The sequence below is a fragment of the Serinus canaria genome, chromosome 1A, assembly GCF_022539315.1.
Source record: "Serinus canaria isolate serCan28SL12 chromosome 1A, serCan2020, whole genome shotgun sequence".
NCBI classification, from domain to species: domain Eukaryota; kingdom Metazoa; phylum Chordata; class Aves; order Passeriformes; family Fringillidae; genus Serinus; species Serinus canaria.
Window position 1 is genome coordinate 65,117,678 of NC_066314.1, and position 21,460 is coordinate 65,139,137.

General features: G+C 39.8%; 1 protein-coding gene and 1 long non-coding RNA gene across 7 annotated transcripts in view; one reads left to right on the forward strand and one right to left on the reverse strand.

Annotated features, from left to right (window-relative positions):
- Positions 1-7,713, reverse strand: part of FBLN1 (fibulin 1) — an 83,210-nt gene extending 75,497 nt beyond the window's left edge. Inside the window, exons 1-4 of one of the 5 annotated variants that reach the window (XM_050984785.1) lie at positions 7,603-7,713; positions 5,160-5,295; positions 3,220-3,301; positions 1,764-1,929 (exon numbers count right to left, since the gene is read on the reverse strand). In XM_050984785.1, the coding sequence (XP_050840742.1) occupies positions 1,764-1,929; positions 3,220-3,300 (247 nt within the window). In that variant the 5' untranslated portion in view covers position 3,301; positions 5,160-5,295; positions 7,603-7,713. Of the gene's footprint in view, positions 1-937; positions 975-1,763; positions 2,180-3,219; positions 3,375-5,159; positions 5,296-7,602 lie in introns of those variants that run through there. The other 4 variants (XM_009095103.4, XM_050984763.1, XM_050984771.1 and 1 more) reach the window with 4 other exon arrangements.
- Positions 46-21,180, forward strand: LOC108962762 (uncharacterized). 2 transcript variants are annotated; one of them, XR_003945973.2, is made up of 5 exons: positions 46-181; positions 5,098-5,200; positions 14,095-14,337; positions 14,867-14,938; positions 16,354-21,180. It is a non-coding gene; the product is annotated as an uncharacterized LOC108962762 (long non-coding RNA). The 2 variants fall into 2 exon arrangements; XR_007780023.1 differs by having other exon boundaries at positions 14,867-21,175.
- The last annotated feature ends 280 nt before the right edge of the window (positions 21,181-21,460 follow it).

Sequence of the window (21,460 nt, forward strand, 5' to 3'; positions counted from 1 at the left end):
AGAAAACTGATGGTAACAAATTCAGAAGAAAACTGTATTTCATTAATAAGCTATCCTAGCTACTTGGCAATTTTATCACTACAGCATGCAGGAGCTCCTCTTTGCTCCAAGGCCCCTCATTCCAGACCTGCAGGGGAGCACAGGCTCTGCCCCAAAGACTTCAACAACATGACTTCACCATGTAAGTACTTCATTTGCCTCTAAAACACAGATTATTATTCAATATTCATTAAATATTTCACCCAAACCAAGTGTACTCTTTAAATGCTGATCTCTTAAGCACGGATCCTCACCTGCTTTCAGACATTTAAATGTAATTTTACCCAGTGTACTGTTAAGTTTTAAGAAATAGAAATTCTCAGTCAAATTAGATTATGGATTCTAATTTGGAAATCAAACCCCGATATATATTTTACTGCTAATTTTTGTGTTTAAAAAAACTTTTTAAAAACTGAGCTTATAGATCTAATGACTTCCCAGTTTTCTAAAAAGTTATCCAGAAACTAAAGTAAATGTACTGAGGTTACAAAGTGAAATTATTCATGTTCTATAATAATGCTGAATGCTTAAAATTACTATGTCTGTTCAATGTGACACATCAAAGCCACAGTTTTGCTGATGTACTCTGTCGTCTAAGGCAAAGTAGGAGCTATTTTGATTCTGGAGGTGAATGTTGGTCTTCTGACCACCTTATTCTGTCCCTCTTTAAAATGAGAGCTACAATTCTTTATCAAAGCAGGTATTTTGACAGATATCTGTGACAAGTGCTCTGCTATATGAAAATCCAAGACTCAAGACACTGTGACAGTAACAAATTATTTACTTCACTGGCTTTTGTCTGCCTAGGCCAGTGACCATGTGTTTCCAAGTACTTGCCCAGAGTGTAATGAAACCTCAAGGGACCCCTTGGGGTTACTCTAATGGAAAAGTCACTTACCTGTTAGCTGTGATAAATTCATTATCACCATAGGACAAATACTTTCTTTGTCACCTCCTACAAATTAAGATTTGCATGAGATTTCTACAATGAATCAGTAAGTTCACATCCTCTCTTCGGACAGTACTAAGAGATCAGGAAAAGAGTGTGCGGTGTGGAAAAGGAGTCATGGCTCGGATCCAGATCCCTGCTTTCAACAGCAACCACATCACACGGTATCACTCGTACACGCTCCCCGTTTTGTCTCCAAAAAGCCTGCATCCTTTGCTCCGCTATTCCTCCCTCTCCTCTGGGATCCCACTGAACTGCTGGGGCAGTTTCCCGTACTCTCGGCTGTAGCTGTGTCCGGCAGGTCAGAGCTGGCGCCTCTGCTGCCGCCGCTTTCGAACCCGTCACTCCCGCTGGGGACGAGGGGCACCGCGCGGCGGCCGCCCCGACATGTCGCGATTCCTGCGATATCCACCGAGCTGCGCTGGATCCCGGGTGGGGTGGGGGCGTCCGTCGGGCGAACCCACTCACCTTTTCCCCGCGGCACAGCCCAGCCCAGCCCGTCCGGCGGAGCCTCGCACCGAGCCCTCTCAAAACTTCCTCCCCGGGGGCAGCGGGACCGGCGGGGGCAGCGGCGGGGCCGGTGCTCACCACGCCTTTCTGCTCACTTGGACGTGGCAGCGGCGCTTTAAAGCTGCCCGGGACGTCCAGGGATACGGGGGAGAAGGGGCTCCCACCGCCCGGCGAGCCCCGCAGCCCATGCCCGGGAGCCCGCAGCCGGTCCCGCCGCCGCTCGGGGGCTGGAGCCGCTGCCTCCCTCTCTCCCTGCCGCTCTTACCTTGTCCCCGGAGCGGAGGCAGCAGCGCCAGGAGCAGGAGCAGCCGCAGCGGCCGGGCCCCGCCGAGGGTGTCCATCGGCGGGGAGCGCTCCTCCGAGCGGGTCTCGGCTCTCCTGCGGCGTCCGGGGGGCTCTCCCTTCTCGCTCGCTGCTGCTGTCCCAGCCGCCTAAGACCGGTTGGAAAAGAGCTTGCAGGAACCCCCCACTCGGTGGGCTTTACAAAGATTTAATTCAGTGCCTGCCCGCTTAATTATACAGCCTGCAAGTGCTCGGCAGAAGAGAGCCGTGGCCGCAGCTCGGAGGCACGAAGGCCGGTGCTGCTGATAGCCCGCCGCCCCCACACGCTCTGAAAGTGACTCCCTGGAGCTCGGCAAGCGGCAGATCCGCAGCTTGAACCTCGGGCCGCCGTGACTGATTCTGTGAAAGAGAAGTGCAGCGGCTTCTCTCGTTTCCAAGTCGAGGAAAGGCACAAACAAAGGCAAGGCAAAGCAAAATAAAACAAAAGAAACCACCTAGCAGAGGTTTAACTTCTAAAGGGGAAATTTCAACCCCCCTCTTCTAGATCTTTCTGTGGATTTTACCCCAATAGAGTTTTGTCATCAGCTATGGCTTTTAAAAGGAGAGATTCTAGAATCTTTCAATGAAATACAGTGGGGAAAATAAAAATCCCTTATTCCCTCCCCCTACTCTTAAGAAGTCAGGATGAGAATTTCAACCCAAATGAGGCAGCTCTGCTTTCTCTCCCCTCCCTTCTTTTTCATCTTCTTTTTTTTTCTTCTTTTTTTTAACCTCCTTATCTTATTTAAACAGGAACACAAACACTGATAGTGGCCAAAGGACCCAGTTGGCAATTCTGTTGCTGAGATCTGTCAGATAGAGGGATATTTGCAGGCAAATGGAGATAGAAACACACAGAGAGTTCAACACCTCTGTATACTTTGCCCTCGATTTTACACAAACAAAGAGTTGGAAGTCATTGTGTGTTTGCTTGCAGGTTGTGCCACGTGGACTCTGATTGGGCTATTCCTCTTGTAACTACTCAATAATGCAACTTTTGAGTATCTCTCCTCAAAATGTCCAAATGGAAGAAGTGTTTGAGGCAGTAAGAGTTGAATGTGTGTTTTCTTCCTCACCAAGTTATTTGTACTTTTCTAACACAAGAACATAAATACCACCATAAGGCCAAGAGTCCAACTATCTCAACAGCCTGTCTTCAGCAACAGTTGTAAAGTAGTGCAAGAGCATGACTAAGAACAACACACGTGGTAATTGTCACAATTACTCTCCCAGCCTTCAGTTCCTTTGACTTTGGAGCATTTCCTCAGTGAAATGTGGTCTATGTGTGCTTAGTAGCCCTCAGTGAATTCCTACTCCAGGTATTTATCACGTCTCCCCATGAGTTCTTGTAAAACTTTATCATCCAAAATACCCTCTGGCAACTGGTTTCATGGACTTACCAGTGACTGTGTGAAGGGCCATTTCCTTTTGTTCCTTCTGAGCCTGGTTCCAACACCCTTCTGGTGCTGCCTCCCACACATGCTGCAGAAAGAGTTATCCAAGAACTGACCTCTATCCTCACTCAAAATGTCCACATTGTCTTGCTTTAACTGCTGGGGGTTTTTGTTTGGTTTGTTGTTTGGGGTTTCTTTGGGGTTTTGTTTTGGCTTGGTTTCTTGGGTTTTTTTTTTTTTGTTGTTGTTGTTGTTGTTGTTGTTTTGGGGTATTTTTTTGTTTGTTTGTTGGTTTGGTTTTTTTTGTTTTTCTGGGGGTTTTTTTGTGTGTTTTTGTTGTTGTTGTTGCTTTTGTTGGGGTTTTTTGGGTTGGTTTTCTCCTCTCTGTTTTATTGGAAAGGGGCAGCTGGAAAAGGGGAAGAAGGATGGATGGCTGATTTTATTTGTGGGGGATTTTAATTGAGGGATTTTCTACATAAGCATGTCTATTTGTCTCTCTTCTTTAAATGTCCTGACTCAGTGTAAAAGGATTTTACATCAGTTACAGTGGGACCTTGCCAGTGTTTCATTCCAACCTCCAAGCTACCATTTTTCATATATCAGCTGGGAGAGACACCTCACAAAGATTACACCTTGTCTAACATTTGTGCCAGTTTACTGAACCAGAGGAATCCCCTCTGTAATAATTCTGGGTTCAGTTCAATATTGCCTTTTTTCACTCTACATTAAAACCTCCCTTAATTGATTAAAGGTGGATAGAAAGAACTTCACCCAGCATGCCTAAAACAGTGTAAAGTCATACATAATAGCTTGTCCACACATGGAGCTGCCCTGATTAACACCATGTGTGGACATTTTTACTCCAGAGTAAGAATTCCTTGTTCCTGTTTAGTTCACCACCACAAACTATACCAGAAATGAGGGAAATTTAAATAAAAGTTTAAGAAGTATTTCTAGAAAACATCAAGGTTGTGGTCATCTGCAGATCTGACAATAGGTTTTTCCTGGGTTTGGGGTGGGGGTTTTTTGCTTAATACACATTTCTACTATAAATTGGCACTCTCACCTACAGTCAGAGGCCTCGAGTACATGTGATTCCAATTACTGACCCCAAGCTTTGTAATGAGCTGAGCCATGCACTGCAGGCTCAATCCAGAGGTCCTGAGAGTCAGTGGAAAGCAAGGGCTTATGAGAGGGAACATTTTGCATAACCACATTTTTTTTTCCTTATATCTGTTTGTAAAAGCTGTGTAATCTTTTGTGTAGCTCTAAAACAAACAAATTCTTTAATGAGGATTTTGTTTCTACTTCAGAAGAATAAAAATCATTTGCAGAAGCTCAGATTAACGAGTAATGACAGCGTAACAAATCACTGCACAAGTCATTTCCAAGGGTCCTGTTGAGAGTGGATACATGCAAGTAGATGGACAAAGAATTTAAATTATTTTTATCAAATCCAGCCATCTATGGCAGCAGGTCCACAGCTCCTATTTGCCTCCTTAGGAATTCTTGAGATGGCCTGATAAAGTGTCTATAAGGGCATCAACCTCTGTCTAATGAACAAAGCTGACACGAAGTCCCAGCTGTTGTGCCTTCCAGCTCATCTCACTGCAGCTCCCCAAGCCTGATTTTTTTACCACTCCACCTATCTGTCCCAGAAGTTGAGTGAAAGAGTGCAATTTCATTTCCCTCTATCTTTCCTGTTTTCAGGAAGAATGTTGCAAGGAAGTTAATAGAACAGAACTAGAAATTAAATCTAACTGTGGGTTTGTAACTGTAGAGGGAAACTCCTTGATCCCTCTGGCAAAAAATGAAGCTACATATTGGCTCTTGTTATGTGCTGCTTTAAAGATGCATGAAAAGGCCTCTTTTCCTTCTTAATAGGAAGAATACATCCCTGATTGGTACAGACACACAAGGATTAAGAGGATTCATGTGGATCTTACCGTCTCTCACTGTAAATATAAGATCTCAAACTCTACAGAAGGTAAATCCATGGCTGTTGGAGAACAAATGACCACTCAGCTTAGCTCCAAACACAAGTATGAGCATGGTACAACTGACATTCAGCTTCTTTCCTGTCTGGAACAGGAAAAGAAACTTAGCACAGTTTTCAGAGATGGATGCACAGTAATCCTTGGCTATTTTTTGAAATGGCTACTGTCATTATAAACAATTGCTTGCTTATTTTGAGTCAAAATCGATATAGTTTAGTTTTTAATAGCTCTCTGGGCTTGTATTCATGTTGAAGTTGTCACTTTGTGCATCACCACTGATCACCAAAGCCCCTTGGGTAGTATCACTTGGGGACACTTTATATGCACTTTCCATGTCCTTGTCTGGGATTAATTTGGAATAAATCAGGATGCAGGCACATCCACATCCTCAAATCCCAAACTACAAAACATCCACACAAAATGGCTCCCAGCCTAGGAAAACAAAAGGAAATGGGAGGGCTGTGAGCCTCTGTGAGCCTACAAGTCCAAAACTGCCCTCCAAGAAGGCACACCCAGACACCACCACCAGGCTTGTTATAGCATCTTGTAGCTAAAGGCAGAGCTGGGATTCCTTCTAGAATAATTCCTATGTCGTTCATAACAACCCTAAATTTAGACTGTTTTCTATATGAATTGTATTACACATAAATAGAAATACATAAGTAAGTCATATTATATATTTATATATGAGTATAATTACATGGATGCCAGTAGTCCAAGCTACTGTGCTATTTGCATATGCAAGAAATACAGATTCTTGAATCCAAACAAGGGAATCTACCTGGGCTCTATGTTTCAAATGCCTAAAGACTGTCAGAAGAGGCTTGGCTTATCTTCAAAAGCTTTCCTTGTCACAGAGAAAAGCTCTTTTCACACTTTGCATGGATCAGTTAAATATTCCAGGCTGGGACTCATAACCCTGAGTCCTCTTCCAACAACATTCCTTCTTAGCATGTTGAGGTTTTGCTCATATTGGAGTTTGTATCCATTTTTTACAGGTTGCCTACACTTTCTTTTCTCTCCTATCTGATTTAGGGAAATAGATACAGCTCTCTTGAACACTCAGAACACACACTGGTTGTCCATTAATATGTGTGGGGACTGCTTCTAAGACAAGAGGGGAGTTTATCTGGGCATAAAGGAATGCTTTGATGATCCTTGTCATTTCCCTTGTGGCATTATTTGTAGAATTCAGGAATAACTCAATCTGACATTCATAGGGCATTTCCTGCCTCTCCTTCTAGAGATGCATCCTCCCAGCCTCTCATATCTCACTTCCCATAAATTTCCTCTCCCTTTCTAAACTTTCTCATGTCCCCACACACTGAACTAGCTGGATGTGTGGATCTGCAAGGTGTTTTCTATGACCTGAGCCCTAGGAAGTCTGGAATCCTTTGGATAACCTGGAGAACAGTGTGAGTCATGCATACACAGGTTGGAGGGGACAATGGCATCTGCTTTAGACTCTGCTTGGAGCCTCCAAAAATCCAGCAAGAGCAGGCATCAGTCACTGTTTTAGCTTCAGTCTAAATAAAATCTCATTATAAAGGGTGGGGAAAATCCATCAGTAAAGTAAATGGCTATTCTGGTAAAGGCCATTTCCCCTCCTGATAACCTTGGTAAATCTGAACTCCATCCCTTGTCAAAACAAACAAAAGTAATATCTGAGTATGTGACCCAGTGATCTTTGGGCATCAGAAAATATACAAATGAATATAAGACATTTCAGTTTTGAATGAATAAACTCCCAGAGTCAGTTGTACTTACCAGCTTCAGACCAGGAGCAGTTTTCTGTTTCCTCATGGTCACTGAAGACCTGCATCATTCAGCACTGTTTCTTCATTGTTTTATGAATTTGGTGTATTATTACAAGTCTTTTTGCATAGTTCTAATAAACAAGAACCCATCCTACCCAACTGCAAGCAATTCCAGCTTGCCAGAAAATCTTTATCTTACCAGTAGAAGCTGTGATTTTAGACAGTATCATGTAAGCTGGCAGTCAGTGGAAAGAGTATGAACACTGATAAAACTCTGCAAAAAATTCATGTGTACTCAGTTCCTTCTTCTCCCCCAGTTCCACAGACAGCCTGTTTCTTTTCCTCAGTCTCAATTTCCTTATCAGAGGTTCTCAAACTTTATTTACTCATGTGCCATATCTTTTAGACTTCACAGCCTTGGGCTGAATATCTTTGTCCCAGGAACCCAAGATCACTCTTGGTGGCCTGATTCTACAAACACATGTTAATAATACTATTTACAGGGAGTGGGGCTTGCATTTACAAAATGCTGACACAATTCTGAGCAGTGGCTATGAGAGGTACCTTAATAAACATGAATTTAAAAGTTATTGTAGTGCAGCAAACTTTTTAAAATAAAAATATGATAAACTTACCATATTTACTGGCACAATTCCACAGAAACTGGTTGATACCTGGTGTGTGTGAAATTTTTACACACTGGGTTTTAATTGGAAGGGTGAATGGATCAGAAGATCTATGTACAGCTGCAAAATATAAATATTGAATGAGCTTCATGTTCCATGCTGTGTGTGCCCTGTGGCTCTCAGTTTCATTTGTATGTACTCCAGCACTTGCCACAGCCTATGGGGATGAGGAGGCTGGCTCAGAGTCTTTGGAGAGCTATGGTATACTCTAACTTTTGGATAACACTGAGCTTTTCTGTCTGTCAGGGACTACTCTGTCATTCCTTTCTTAGCTCCTGGCCCAGCTCTGGAAGCAGAGTAAGCAACAAGGTTTAGCTTCTGGTTAAAAGAACTTCAAACAACTAACCTTTTCTTTTCCAGACTACCCTTTCCTCACACTCTTATTTCTTTTGACTTTGATCTCACAACTGTTCTTTCATATAGTCCTAGAGTTTGGGATTGGGTCATTGAGACATTCCTGCAAGGGGGAAGAACAGCCCCCAAGTGAATGTATGAAAATAGGACGTGGCATACAGACAGACAGCAGCAACTGACACCAAAAGAAGGTAGAAAAAACATCCAGGTTGCTCACAAAAATGACCCCCCACACCCTGAAAGTCCTAAATATTTAGGAATTAATTATCCAGGAGAAATGTGGCCTGCATAACAGTAAGTTTGAGCAGACTTTAACAGACATTCTGTTTCTAGCTCATTCTCTTTAGCTTCTGAGATATCTTTTGGCAAAAAACTGGACCTCTTGGTGCCTCATTTTGTCTACAGGGATAACCTGACTTGTAAAATGTTTTGATTTTGATTTGTAAATTGTAAAAATTGGGTTTTTTTTGATTTTAAAATTTTTTTTATTTTCCTAAAATCAAACAAGGTGCATAAGAATTAGTTGTTAAAAACTAGCAGCTTTAAGCCATTAGCTTCCCAAGATTGTGGCATGAAGTGTTTTAGGCCAATTTTAATTTAACTTCTATTTCCTCTGTTTCAAAGCAGCATCCTATATAGTCTATATTACAGTAACATCAATGTTTAGAATTGCTCTCATATTTTCTCCAAACTTACAGACAGGCACATTTCCAGCTGAATAGCAGATACAGACATTTGCTGGATAGTTATTTGTACTTCTGAAATATTCCACAAACACACAGGCTGTCATTATGAAGATCTAACTTGTGCATGTCAGTAATAGCTGCATTGCAAGTCAAAAAACAGGGTTCTTTCAAATAGGTGTATTTGGGGGCTATATAAATGGTGTCTTACCTCTCCTGCAGCAAATAGGTGGTATGAAAAGCACTTGCAGAATCATTTACACAAATCCAGAAAAAGAAATTAAATGCCTTTATTCATCTCAGTTTATTAATATACTGTATTTAATAGCTCTGCTGAAGACAAGTGAAAGCTTTGCTCTGTGGAAATCATTGGCAAAATTCCCACTGACTTTAGTGGGGCCAGTACTGTTAACTCTTCCCTACAAGGAAAATGCAGATTGCCTAGGAAGCTGGCCTGCCTCTGCTAAGACCTCAGTCCAGACTGCTTACAAGTTGAACTGACTTTGTAGAATTACGAAAGCTGTTATTCTTGAGAATTTGCCAAATCCTCAAGACAAAACTAGCATAATAAATTATCCCCAAACTTTTACCCTGGAGTAAAACAAAACTTTTCATTTTATAAATGAAAGTACCTATGTAGACTTCCATATTCCAGTGGTTTCACTGACAGTTTTACAGAAATTTAAAAAATATATTATTATTATTATTTCCAGAAAGAAACTCATGCTTATTAAATGAACACTGATGAAACATTCTGCCTCCAAGTGTGACATCTCATTATAAATGCACTAAAAACTATAAAATTTGTTGAAATGTAACTATATTGTTTTGTATCTTCTGAAACTATCAGAATTAAGGATGATTTATAGTCTGTGAGGAAAGGCTAAGTGAATAGGGATTGTTCAGCCTGGAAAAGAGAAGCCTCTGAGGTGACATAATTGCCCCTCAGGTACATAAAGGAAGCCTAGAAGAAAGATGGAGAGAGACTATTTACAAGGGCTTGGAGTGACAGGACAAAGGGGAATGGCTTCAAACTGACAGAAAGTAGGTTTAGACTGGATATTAGGGAGAAATTCTCTGCTGTGAGGGTGGTGAGGCCTGGCACAGGTTGCCCAGAGAAGCTGTGGCTGTCCCATCACTGAAAGTGTTCAAGACCAAGTTGGACAGGGCTTGGAGCAACCTGGCATAGTGGAAGGTATCCCTGCCTGTGGCAGGGGGTGAAATGGGATGGGCTATAATTCCCTTCCAACACAGACATTCTATTATTTAAATATAGGTCTATTCCAGACCATTTACTACACCAAACCATTCAGTTTCCTTGTTCACATCAAAATGCAAAGATGACTGTGAATAGGAAAAAAACACAAGGAACTTAATTTAATGTGGAACTGAAAATTCAGCTACATTGTGATAGTGCAACAAAACCCCTAAAAATCCAGCTGTGGAGAGTTCTCTCTGTAAGTTATATGAGGATTGTCCATTTTTAGAGTCCTCTGCTAAACACACAGAAGGCAGATCCATGTTAGTGGTCATTGACTAACTCTCTAAGAGTTGCTCCCTTGCAACTCTTTGTAGCTGCTTTTCTTTCAAACTCTATAAAGTTTCCCAGTAGATGTTCAAGTGCTGTTGTTCTGATCATAGCTAGAACTGGTCTGTTTGCTCTGAAGCAGCAAAGCTAAGAATAGCTTCAACTTTGCAAAGAACTGCCACTGAAGAAACTGGTAATATTTCTGTTGGAGTGCTTCAGGACTTGTTCTCATGGGATGGTATGTAGCCTGATTTCAATACAGCCAAACACTTCATCATTATTTAACAGGCTTATTAACTTCACTGGGATTACTCACACACCTTAATTTATATGTGCCCTTAAATTCTTTATTGAACTGGGTTATATAAAGCATCCTAAAAAACAACTCCACTCCACTCATGTTTTTCATTTTCCAAACAGTATGTTAAGAACTGTAGTTTTTCACTATGATTTCTGAAGCCAGCATTTGCCAGACTTCATCACGGGTCAAAAGAATCTTTTTCACACCCATGCTGTTCGTGCCTCCTTCTGTATTTTCTAACAGCTCACAGAATCTGACGTCCTTTTCACTTCACTGCCTGTCACAGAGAGCTGTTTCCTTTCTTAGTAAAGCCAGCCTTACTAGAAATGTCTGTAAATTCTCTTCTGGTTTGCTGTTCTGTTTCTAGAAAAAAAATTCATGCTGGAGTTTTCACTGCCAGATTTCTCTTCATTCCTCAACTGAGGAAGAGGACCCAAATAGTAATGTCAGCATTGCTTTCATATGTCAGTCATATGTAGATTTTAAAAAAAAAAAAGAAAATTTCCCCCTTATATTCTGAGTTTATTTATTCTGTGAAGGAGGCAATGACTGTTCTTTTTAAAGAGCTAGCAATCTTGGCATTCAATTTTTCTTCAGAATTTACTTTCACAGAGAAGACACACAAGAATGTGTTTGTAGCTCAGGCAAGTGTACCCCATATTCATTTTCTTCATGAGTGGAGATACAGGAGTAGGGACTTTCAGGAGATTACAGACAAACCCATTAACACATTATCTCAACCCCCTGGCTGTTCCTTTTGTTTTAGCTAAAAGTCATCTCTTCCAGGCATGGTTCTACATAGTAGAATCACTCCTTTATTTGCTTTTGTAGATTTTAGCTGGCCACTCCTAGAGGATCTAGAACTGTGAAGTGACTTTTGCAAAACCAGACCCCTAGATATTGCCTAGGGGTCATACAAACAGCAACTAGCAGTAGTAATAATCTATGAAATATTAATAAAAGCCTAAAGAATTCATCTGTTCTCTCTTCCTACATTCCTGGGCTCCTCCTCATACAATATAATTAATATTTACCTTAGACATCAGATGAAATACTGGAGCTTTAAGCTGTCAGAACTGCTAATACCTACTCATCAGATTGATGGCTTTTGAGATGAAAGATTAACTAGAGATCTTTCCTGCTAGAAAGACAAGTTTATTCTTAAAAGCCCTGCCAGGACAGAAGTGAGACTTAATTATGTATGGGACTCAAAAAGCCCTCACTATTTTACCAGCAGGATGGCAAGGTCAGAAAGTACTTATGAGAAAGATTTTATCACCCTTTATAATGCTTTCAGAATTATATTCTTTTTCAAGCTTATTGTGAATATTCACAGCATTTTCTAATGCCTACCTACACTGTGATGTCCCACATTGCCCTTCCATCCAGACATATGATGAGAGAGCAATGTCAAAATACCTCTTCCTAAATTTTTTTTTAACTGGTAAGTCCTAGAGAAAACCTCTGTCCTGTCAATGAAGAGTCATCTGTGAAGCTTCCATTTAAGACATAGCTAAAGAACAACAATTTGTACTTTTCTTCCACCTCAGGCTGATGTTTCATTATTTCATACTTGTTATTCTTTAGGGGTTATACCCTTTCTTCCCCTTTACACTCATTTTCATGATTGCTTTGGCTGTCATGGAATCACTGTATTCCATGGTTACTCTCTGCTTTTATGCCACACTGATTAATCAAGTCCCTTTAAGGTCCTTTGTTCTGGTTGAAGTTCTGTTTACAATCTTTGTTATTAACTGTCATGGTTTGACACTGGCCAAATGCAGGCACTCATGACAGCCACTTTCCTGTCTTCCCCTACCACAGCTGGGTAGAGGAGAGGGAAAATAAATAAATAAATAAAGGGTTCATGAGTTGAGATAAGGACTGGGAGAAAAATACTCCAAGGGCACAACAGGCTCCTCTTAGAGGTACAAAGTGATTTTATTACTAACAAAATCAGAGGTGGATAATGAGAAGTAAACTAAGACCTTAAAATACCTTTTCATCCCCCCAGCCTTTCCCTTCTTCCCACAGACAGTGCAGAGAGCAGGGTGTGGGGGTTTTGGTCAGTTTGCCACCCAAGGTTCTCTTCTACTGCTCTGGGAGAGGAGTCCTTCTCCTGTGAGACCATGAGGTCCTTTCCCACAGGAGATTGCTCTCCATGAACTTCTCCAGAGTGGTTCCACCCTGATGAGCAGCAGTCCTCCCAGACTGCTCCAATGTGAGTGGCTCCCACAGGCAGACACTCCTCTCAAAACTGCTGTGCTGTGGGTCTCTCTGCCATAGGGTGCAATGCTCCAAGGACAGGCTGCTACAGCCTGGAAGCAGGGCCCCCTCTCTAGCAGGTCTCCCACTGGATCACAGCCTCCTCCAGGCATCACCTGATCTGGTGTGGGCAGCTTCCCCAGGCCTGGGGGTGGATCTCTGCATCCCCTGTGGATCCCCAGGGGCTGCAGGGGCTCAGCTGTTTCACTGCAGAGGAATCTTGGCTCTGGCCCCTGGAGCACCTCCTGCCCCTCCTTCTCCTCTGACCTCGGTGTCTCCAGGTTGTTTCCCTCACACGTTCTCACCACCTCCTCTTCTCTATCTGGAATTAAAACTGCCCCCCTATCTTTGTTTTGATTTTCTTCTCAAAGATGTTATCACAGAGGTGTTACCATCATCTCTAATTGGCCCAGCCTTGGCCAGTGGTGTGTCCATCTTCAGAGCCACCAGGGATTGGCTCTACCAGACATGGGGGAAGCTTCCAGCAGCTTCTAACAGAAGCCACCTCTGTACCCCCCATACTACCAAAAACCAGGCTGTGTAAAACCAACAAAAACAGACACAGATGAGAAACATTCACATCAGCCTGCAGCAATTTTAAGCTCTGTATTATGAACACTTGAGAACCAGAATGCACACACAATGATCCCTCTCTATCTCTGCCTGTCCCACGGGACACTCTTCAAAATTTGGTTTTTCAAGATTTATTTAGAATATAAGAAAGTTCTGAGGCAGTGTGGGTTTGTTTGGCTTCCATTTTCATGTGTTTTTACTAAGTTTGGCTTTGGCATTCCTCTGTGCCACCCAAGTTGTATTTTATTTGGAGGAATTTTCATGGTGCTCCTCTCTACTTCAGAGGACTCAGCAAAGAAATACATGTTTTGCACTTTGCAACGTGGAACTGGGACTGTCACTATAGCATGTATAAATATGGTTAGATACTGAATTATCTAGGCACTGGCACTAGGCACTAGAGAACAGGATATGTGTGTTCTGGGACAAACACCACCACCTTCTCTTTTGACTCTAATGCCCATGAAAAGCACCCATAATTACTAGTGAAACACCACAAAAGTGCCATGTTTGATCATGTGTTTCTTTCCTTTTTTGTTTATTTATGTATCTATGCATACATTGTTATGCTGGCCTGGCTCTTGCTTCAACATATGCCAAATTTCAGCTGAAAAGCTCAGGAGGTTAATGTTCAGTGTCTCCCAAAATGAAAAATTCTTGTTTAAAAGACCTTTTGTACACTTCAGGAAGTTACATGGTTTTGCCTTCTGACTCTTACATTCCAACCATAATTTCAGGGAAAGACTGAACAGATACTGAGTCTAAAAACTCATCCATGGCATGAAGAAAAACAAAAGTGATAGAATAACCAAAAATGCAATGGAAGCACAAATATCTCTATGTCAAGAATCTCAATCTCGTGGCTCCTGCAAATCCTCCTGGCTCCACTCTTTTCATCAAAATTGAGACAATTTGCAACAGAAGAGGATTGCCAACTCTTGGGAAAAATAGGAGATGCAGTATCCTATGAACTTCCTGATGTGAGGCAGGAAGTTTATTAGTGTGTCCTCAAAGATATTGTAGTTCATCTCTTTATTAAAAACAAAAAGGGAAGGGAAGGGAAGGGAAGGGAAGGGAAGGGAAGGGAAGGGAAGGGAAGGGAAGGGAAGGGAAGGGAAGGGAAGGGAAGGAAGGGAAGGGAAGGGAAGGGAAGGGAAGGGAAGGGAAGGGAAGGGAAGGGAAGGGAAGGGAAGGGAAGGGAAGGGAAGGGAAGGGAAGGGAAGGGAAGGGAAGGGAAGGGAAGGGAAGGGAAGGGAAGGGAAGGGAAGGGAAGGGAAGGGAAGGGAAGGGAAGGGAAAAAGCCTTTTAAAGTTTGAAATTTAGATTTGGAATAACACCAATCACAGTAAAGTCAGACCTTTAACACTTGATGGTATAATGCACTACACTGAGATATAATACTTAAAAATATTGACACTGCTTGTAAAATCATACATAGGACTTGAATTTAAAGTTGTTTCTGTTATTACTTTTCCCATCTCCTTTTTTATGCTTTTTTTTTTTTTTCAGAGTAAAAACTTCTTAGAGCCTCTGCTTCAAATACAAGAAACTCTGGTCCCAGATGTCACTAATTGGGAACAGGTTAGCAGAGAGATTTACACAGAGATGCCTGAAGTTACAAATCATCATGTGGGATCTGACAACAGCCTGTTTCACTGGGCTGTTTCATTTCATTGTATGTTAATAAGCTTTAACCAGTACCATGCAAAGCACAGAGGACACATTTAAGCAGGGGAATTACATTAATATAGGTCTTTCTAAAAGCTCTTAGTGTTTGTAACATACCAAGTACCATGTAAATATCTCTCTTCTAGCCAGGGATTCAGCATAAGCACAAACTGAAATGAGAAGTACATTAATCAGTGTCTTTTGTTTCTCAACATCTGACATTTAAAAACTAAATTTAAGGAGTTAAATGTCTTTCATCAGATCACTAGTTAAAAAACATTTCAAAATTAATTTTCTCTAATAAACACATATTTGGAGAGGGAAGGAAGAGTAAAGGGAAATGCAATTAGTTATGATGTAGATTTGCTTTTGCTGCTGGAATCAGCAGGAACGTTGCCATTAATTTCAAGGGTAGAAAGACTGAGCTAACTACATTACAGTTGCACTAAATGAATAAACAGAAATATTTCCTGCCCACTGGATTAAAACACTGCATTAAAACACAAATACTTAATTTGAAATCTAGTCTTTAAAAAATAAAATTATCAAATTACAAATAATCGAGACAGCTCTGCACATTTACATGCAAACTTAGTCCAGAGATCACTGAAGTCAACTAACAATTCTCAACACATTTCAACTGGTTGAAAGTGCCAGATAGCACTCACTATTGGCCAGTTATTTAACTAAGATATTAACACCTGTGTTCCATTAGAAATGTTTACTTCGAATTTATTATAAGGCTTTTTTCCTACTATACAATAAAACCATGCAATTGCACATACAAATTCTGGCATGCTCCCAATGACAGTATTTTGTGAGCCTTATTGTCCATTTTCCTGTGTTTCATGTTAGTCATTAGCCCTGGTGCTAATTGTGAGTAAGACAGAAAACCAGTGGGAGTTGTCTTTCATTTTCTTTTCATTGTCTCAAATGACTATATAAGAATTTGGGTCCATTGAAATATACTGCAAAATTCTCCTTACCTCATAGGAAATAGGATCCAATCCAAGTTATGTGATTTTCTGCTGTGGAGATTACTTTAGGCATACTCTGCCCTTCAAATAAAATGAAAACTAGCAGGCAGTTAATATGCACACATATACTAACTAACCATATCATTATTATTTTAACATGGCATTTGTTAATGTGTAACTTCTTTTTCCTCTTCATTTCATGGTTGTGTGAATATTAAGATCCACGTTTGAATCATGCAGTTGAAATACACTGGTTTTGAAAAGAAAGGTTTTAAATAGTGAGATCCCATTTTGGCTTTCAAGATCACTTTTTGTCACTAGATCCATAACTTGATATAATTATTCTGACAGGTGACACCAGAGACTCTGACTCCCTTTCCTGTAAGAGAGGTCTTTGGCATACTCTGATGTATTGTGGGAGCCACTGATCTTTATGGAAGATATATCCCTGTGGAAGCATCAGCTTAGGAGAAGGGGAGATTAAAATTAACTTTCACCAAAAAATCAAGTTTTTCACTTAACAGAAAGTAAATGTAAATTTTTCACTTCGTGCAATCACAAGCTGCATTGAATTTCATGGAATCATCCTTGTGCTGTTTTAAAACTACTCTGTAATTTTTCCGTTCATTTAATCCCTGGTTTCTGTATTGGATTCCTGTAAAGTCTCCAAACAGAAGAGCTCAGAAGGGTTAACAATGCATGTGAAATGGAGAAAAGCAAACTGCCATCTTCTTGTAACAATTGCACAGAACATGCAAGTCAGGACACTAACTTTTTACCAAGCTTTCTTAGAGAATATTTCAGGGTCTCAAAGGAAGTGCCTCAAGCACCCTCTCAAGCTCAGAATGTCTCCTCTTCAATATTTAGGGAGGAGTGCTTATGTCTGGCTTTGTGACATCCAGAGTGCTCAAAGCATTACTAGTAATTACTATGAGTTATGAGTTATACATTAAATGCATAATGGAAATTAATAATGAGATTACTGTAAGAATGGAAATCATCATCACATTCTTACCATTCTCCCAAACTTCCTGAAGTACAAAGCAAAGAAGAAACAGACCAAAACATTTCAAAAGAAATGTTTTTGTTTGTACCAATTGTGTTTCCTTCTAAACAGCCAGTTTGGTTTCCCAGTGAGGAACAGGGAAAATAAATCTGTTATGCTGATCAGAAATGTAATTCTCAGGCTACATTCAGTTCATATTAAAAGATATCCACACAAGCACAGGTCTCCAGTCTCTCCTTCTGTGGGGAAGACAAGGGAATGAAATTTCTGCTCTGAACTAAAATTTTCATTGCTGCTAAACCAGCTCTTTACAGCCCCTTTAGAATCTAAATTTCAAACAGATTTGCCTAGCCCCTCTGATGTATTCAGGGCAACTTTTAAACAGTAAAAGAAAGGTAATATAGTGGAGCCTCTTTGGCAGTTTGCCTGAATCCAAACACATATCATCTGTTGGCAAGACAGAAATGGTCTGGTTATGTCAAAAGTGGCATATGTTACTTTGGGAAACAAATTTCCTCTGCAGCAGGAATTTAAGCACAAGTGCAGCTCCAAAGTATCTGAACAGTGCTCTGAACTGAACAAGAAAATGTGTTTGAATGAATGAATGAATGAATGAATGAATGAATGAATGAATGAATGAATGCCCAACACACAGGAAGGGATGCAATCTGTCTGAGGATTCAACTAATATGTAGAATGCAAAAAAAAAAAAAAAATCTAAATGCCATCCTGCAAAACAGTTACTACCATTGTTTATTATAGCTAAAGGATGACAAAAAATTAAAATAACAAAATTATGATCTATGCTGCCTTTAATTTAGACTTGAGTCTTAGGTGCACTGATCTTGGGAGCAAAATTCTCAGTGAATGTTCCCTTCTTCACTCCAAGCTTCAAAAATACTCTAATTCCAACTTAAAAATTTTGAGTTCCTGCACTTAATAATTTATTAGATAGGCAGACCAAGAAATCAGCTGTCACATACAACGTGATATTATTTCATTACACGTTAGTCTGACATGAAAAACTAAAGTGCTTTGCTAACTTTACAGATTATTATTATTATTATTATTATTATTATTATTATTATTATTATTATTATTATTATTATTATTATTGGTAAGTATATATTGCAGACAACAAAGAATATGAGCAAAAGACTTAGTGTAGTAAGAAAATTTCTAATTTTGTCAGAAATGCTGTAATGTATTGCTAGATATAACATATCCTTGTACATATATAAAAAGATATTAATTTCATAATCAGTCAGCAGGAGTCTTTAGGCGAACTCAGCATCCTAGAGTGCCAACTATAAGCCTCATTTAACTGTAAACCAAGCAGGAATGTTAATGATGGACAGCATGCTAGCACCTGGATAGACAGGGAATTTTCATGGAGTAGACAGTGAAGAGTGATTTCCCTATTTACCCCTTCATTAGTAGCTTTATGCTAATATAACAATATTACTTTCAAAATCCTAAACTTGCAGAAATCTTATGAAGTTGAACAAAAAAGAGGATTAATTGCTATTAAGAGAACTAAGCTGAAGTTAATAATGTAAAATATACTTTTCTTAAATCCCTGGAATCCATAAAAGGAAACTGTGTTGTGGCTGTGGTGGACTGAATGTTAATCTAACACATATGCTTTGCAAATGCCCTTTCATACATAAATTCTCAGATGAAATGTTTGAAAGCATTATTATAATCTTGTACGGGAATATTCTTCTAGGTCTTAAACTGGGTAGTTTTTAAGAAATATATGCCTTAAGGAATCACATAATTTTTTGTTGAGTTTTAGCTGACAAAAAAAACCCCAAGCCCCAGTTGGTTCTTCAGAAATAACCCTTCTAAAGGGTTTTGCATTCTAGAGTGCTATAGCAACCTCAATGAGTCAGCAAATGAAGAAAGTACTATTCTGCTTGAATGAACATCAACTGGTTTTGAAGTCCTTTTCCTCATACCAGGCTTTTAAAACAGAAACATGAGTTTCTACTCACACTATATTGAAAATATGTATGGCAGATAAATAACCTTAAAAAAATAACAGAAGATATACATCCCTAATTTAAGTGCCAAAGTAAATGTAATTTTTACTGTAATCAATACTCTCTGTATAGTTTCTTATGCCTCAGTTTTCAGTGACAACAAATATAATGAAGTGTCTAAAGCAGACTGCAATTTGGTCTGATTTGGAAGCCATTAAGTCCATTCAAGTAATTTTGGAAGTCATTAAGTTCCTTAGTATTTTATGAAAATATCAGCCCTAAATTCTTTCTTGGATAGCTAAGTAGTCTAATAATACAGTGAACCACATGCCCCAAACAGGTGATTTTGGTCTTAAATTGTGTGATTTCAGTCTTCATTGTTTTTTAAAAAGAAACACTTCATTTGCACTTCTTAGGAACAGGAATTCAAGCCAGGGGGCCATTAAGACTGGTATATTTTTTCTAGCTGTAGCTGTAAGTGGATGCTCAGTGAAGAGCAACAGAGAAAAAACAGAGTTTTCCTACAGAGGTCCCTCAGTTTCCAGTTATATACAGGTCACATGATTTCCTAAGATTACTGGATTTTTTTCTGTTTAGTCATCTTAAGTGGATTCCTCTTCAAAGTGTTTGTCCACGTCCCCCTAAAGTCCACATAAATATGAGCATCTGCAATGCTTCCTGGTGAGCAGTTCCATGGGGCTGCTACTCTTTGCATAAAGAACTGCCATATTGTATTTGTTCTGAAATCAGCTTCATATGATGGTCCTTAGTTTTTCTATGGAAAGAGACAGCAAACAGCTGACCTGCATCAACTCTCCCTGTGAAAGCCAGGATCCTGTGGATTTCTTATCAGCCCTCTAAATCATCCTTTTCTGAGTTAAAAATGGCTAGCCTAATAATCCACCCCTTCTAGAGAAACTCCATACTTTTGTTACCTTTTTTGCCTATGCTGAATATTTTCAAGTTTTAGTATATTCCTTTTTGAGATCAAGAGATCAGAACTTGCACACTATGTAAAAAACCATCATTGAAATATAAAGGTACATGGTGGCATAATGGTGTTCTCTGTTTTGTTTTCAGTCCTGAAAGTGCCTAACAGTTGCTTTGGTTTTATGACTGTCACTGAGCAATGAATCAATGTTTTATGAAACTAAAGATCATAACCTCGGAATCTTGCTCTTGAGTGGGAACAGCTGGTTCAGTTTTATGTGACTCCTGAGTTGTGTCTGCCATGTGTTTGATTTCACATTTATTTACTCTGAATTTCAACTGCCATTTTGTTGCCTGGTCATTTAGTTCTGTAAGCTCTTCTTTACCATCTCCTCTTCTTCCCTCTATCCTGAATTACTTAGTATCTTCCAAACTTTTAACTGAATTTTCACATCTGCTTCTAGGTTATTTATGAGTACATTGAAGAGAGTAGATCTTAGCACAGAAAACTCCTGAAATTTGCAAGTGACTGTTCCTTGTAAAAACTACATTTTAGACTTATCCTCCTTAGCCAATATTTTAGGTGACTTTTTAGCTAAGCAAGACCCTTCCTTTTTGGTCTGTGCTGATTAATTTTCTTAAAAGCTCTCAGTTACAGACCTCTTTAAATGCACTGCATATCTACATGAACTATGGCCTGAAATAACAACATGGTCCACAACAGCACTGATCCTCTGAAAGATCACCCAGAGGTCCATAAGGCAAAAGTCTCTTGATTCTCTTACATAGATCATATTGAGTTAGGTTTCCCTGTTTTAATTTTTATTATGAATTTATAACTGAATTCTGCATGGAACAGATCACTGCACATTCCAAACCCCAAAAGGTACTGTTTTCCAAATGTGAGGCAAAGAAAGAAAGAAAGGCACTCACTCAGGGAGATTGTGGCTGCCCCATCCCTGGAAGTGTTCAAAGCCAGGCTGGATAAAGCCTTTAGCAACCTGGTCTAGTGGGAGGTGTCCCTGCACATGGTAGGTTGGAACTATATGATCTTTAAGGAGCATTCCAACCCCTTAACATTCTACAATTCCATGATTCTATGAAGCTGCCTTGATTTGGACTTGATGATCTTGGAGATCTTTTCCAACCTTAATGATTCTGTTTACAAGGGTGGTAAACTGGATTGCTTGGCTTTTACTTTCACTGGAATGTACCATTCTGTAAGCCAAAATCACCTTTTACTGAAAACATAAAGTCAAATGATTCATTCTTTTTCTTTAATTCATAGAAGAAAAAAGTTCTAATTAATTCATTGGGAAAACCAAGAAACATGGAACATTAAAGTTATCTAGGAAGAAAACATATCATTATTTCAACCCTTTCTAGCCAGATAAAAAAGTACTTGCAAAAACCTTCAAGGAAAAACACAACATTTAACTGTGAATATTTTCCTTCCCTATGAAAGAATTTGATTTAAAAATAACTGCATTCATTACAGTTACCTTTCTAAAGGGATACTCACAGCCAGTGCTCCATA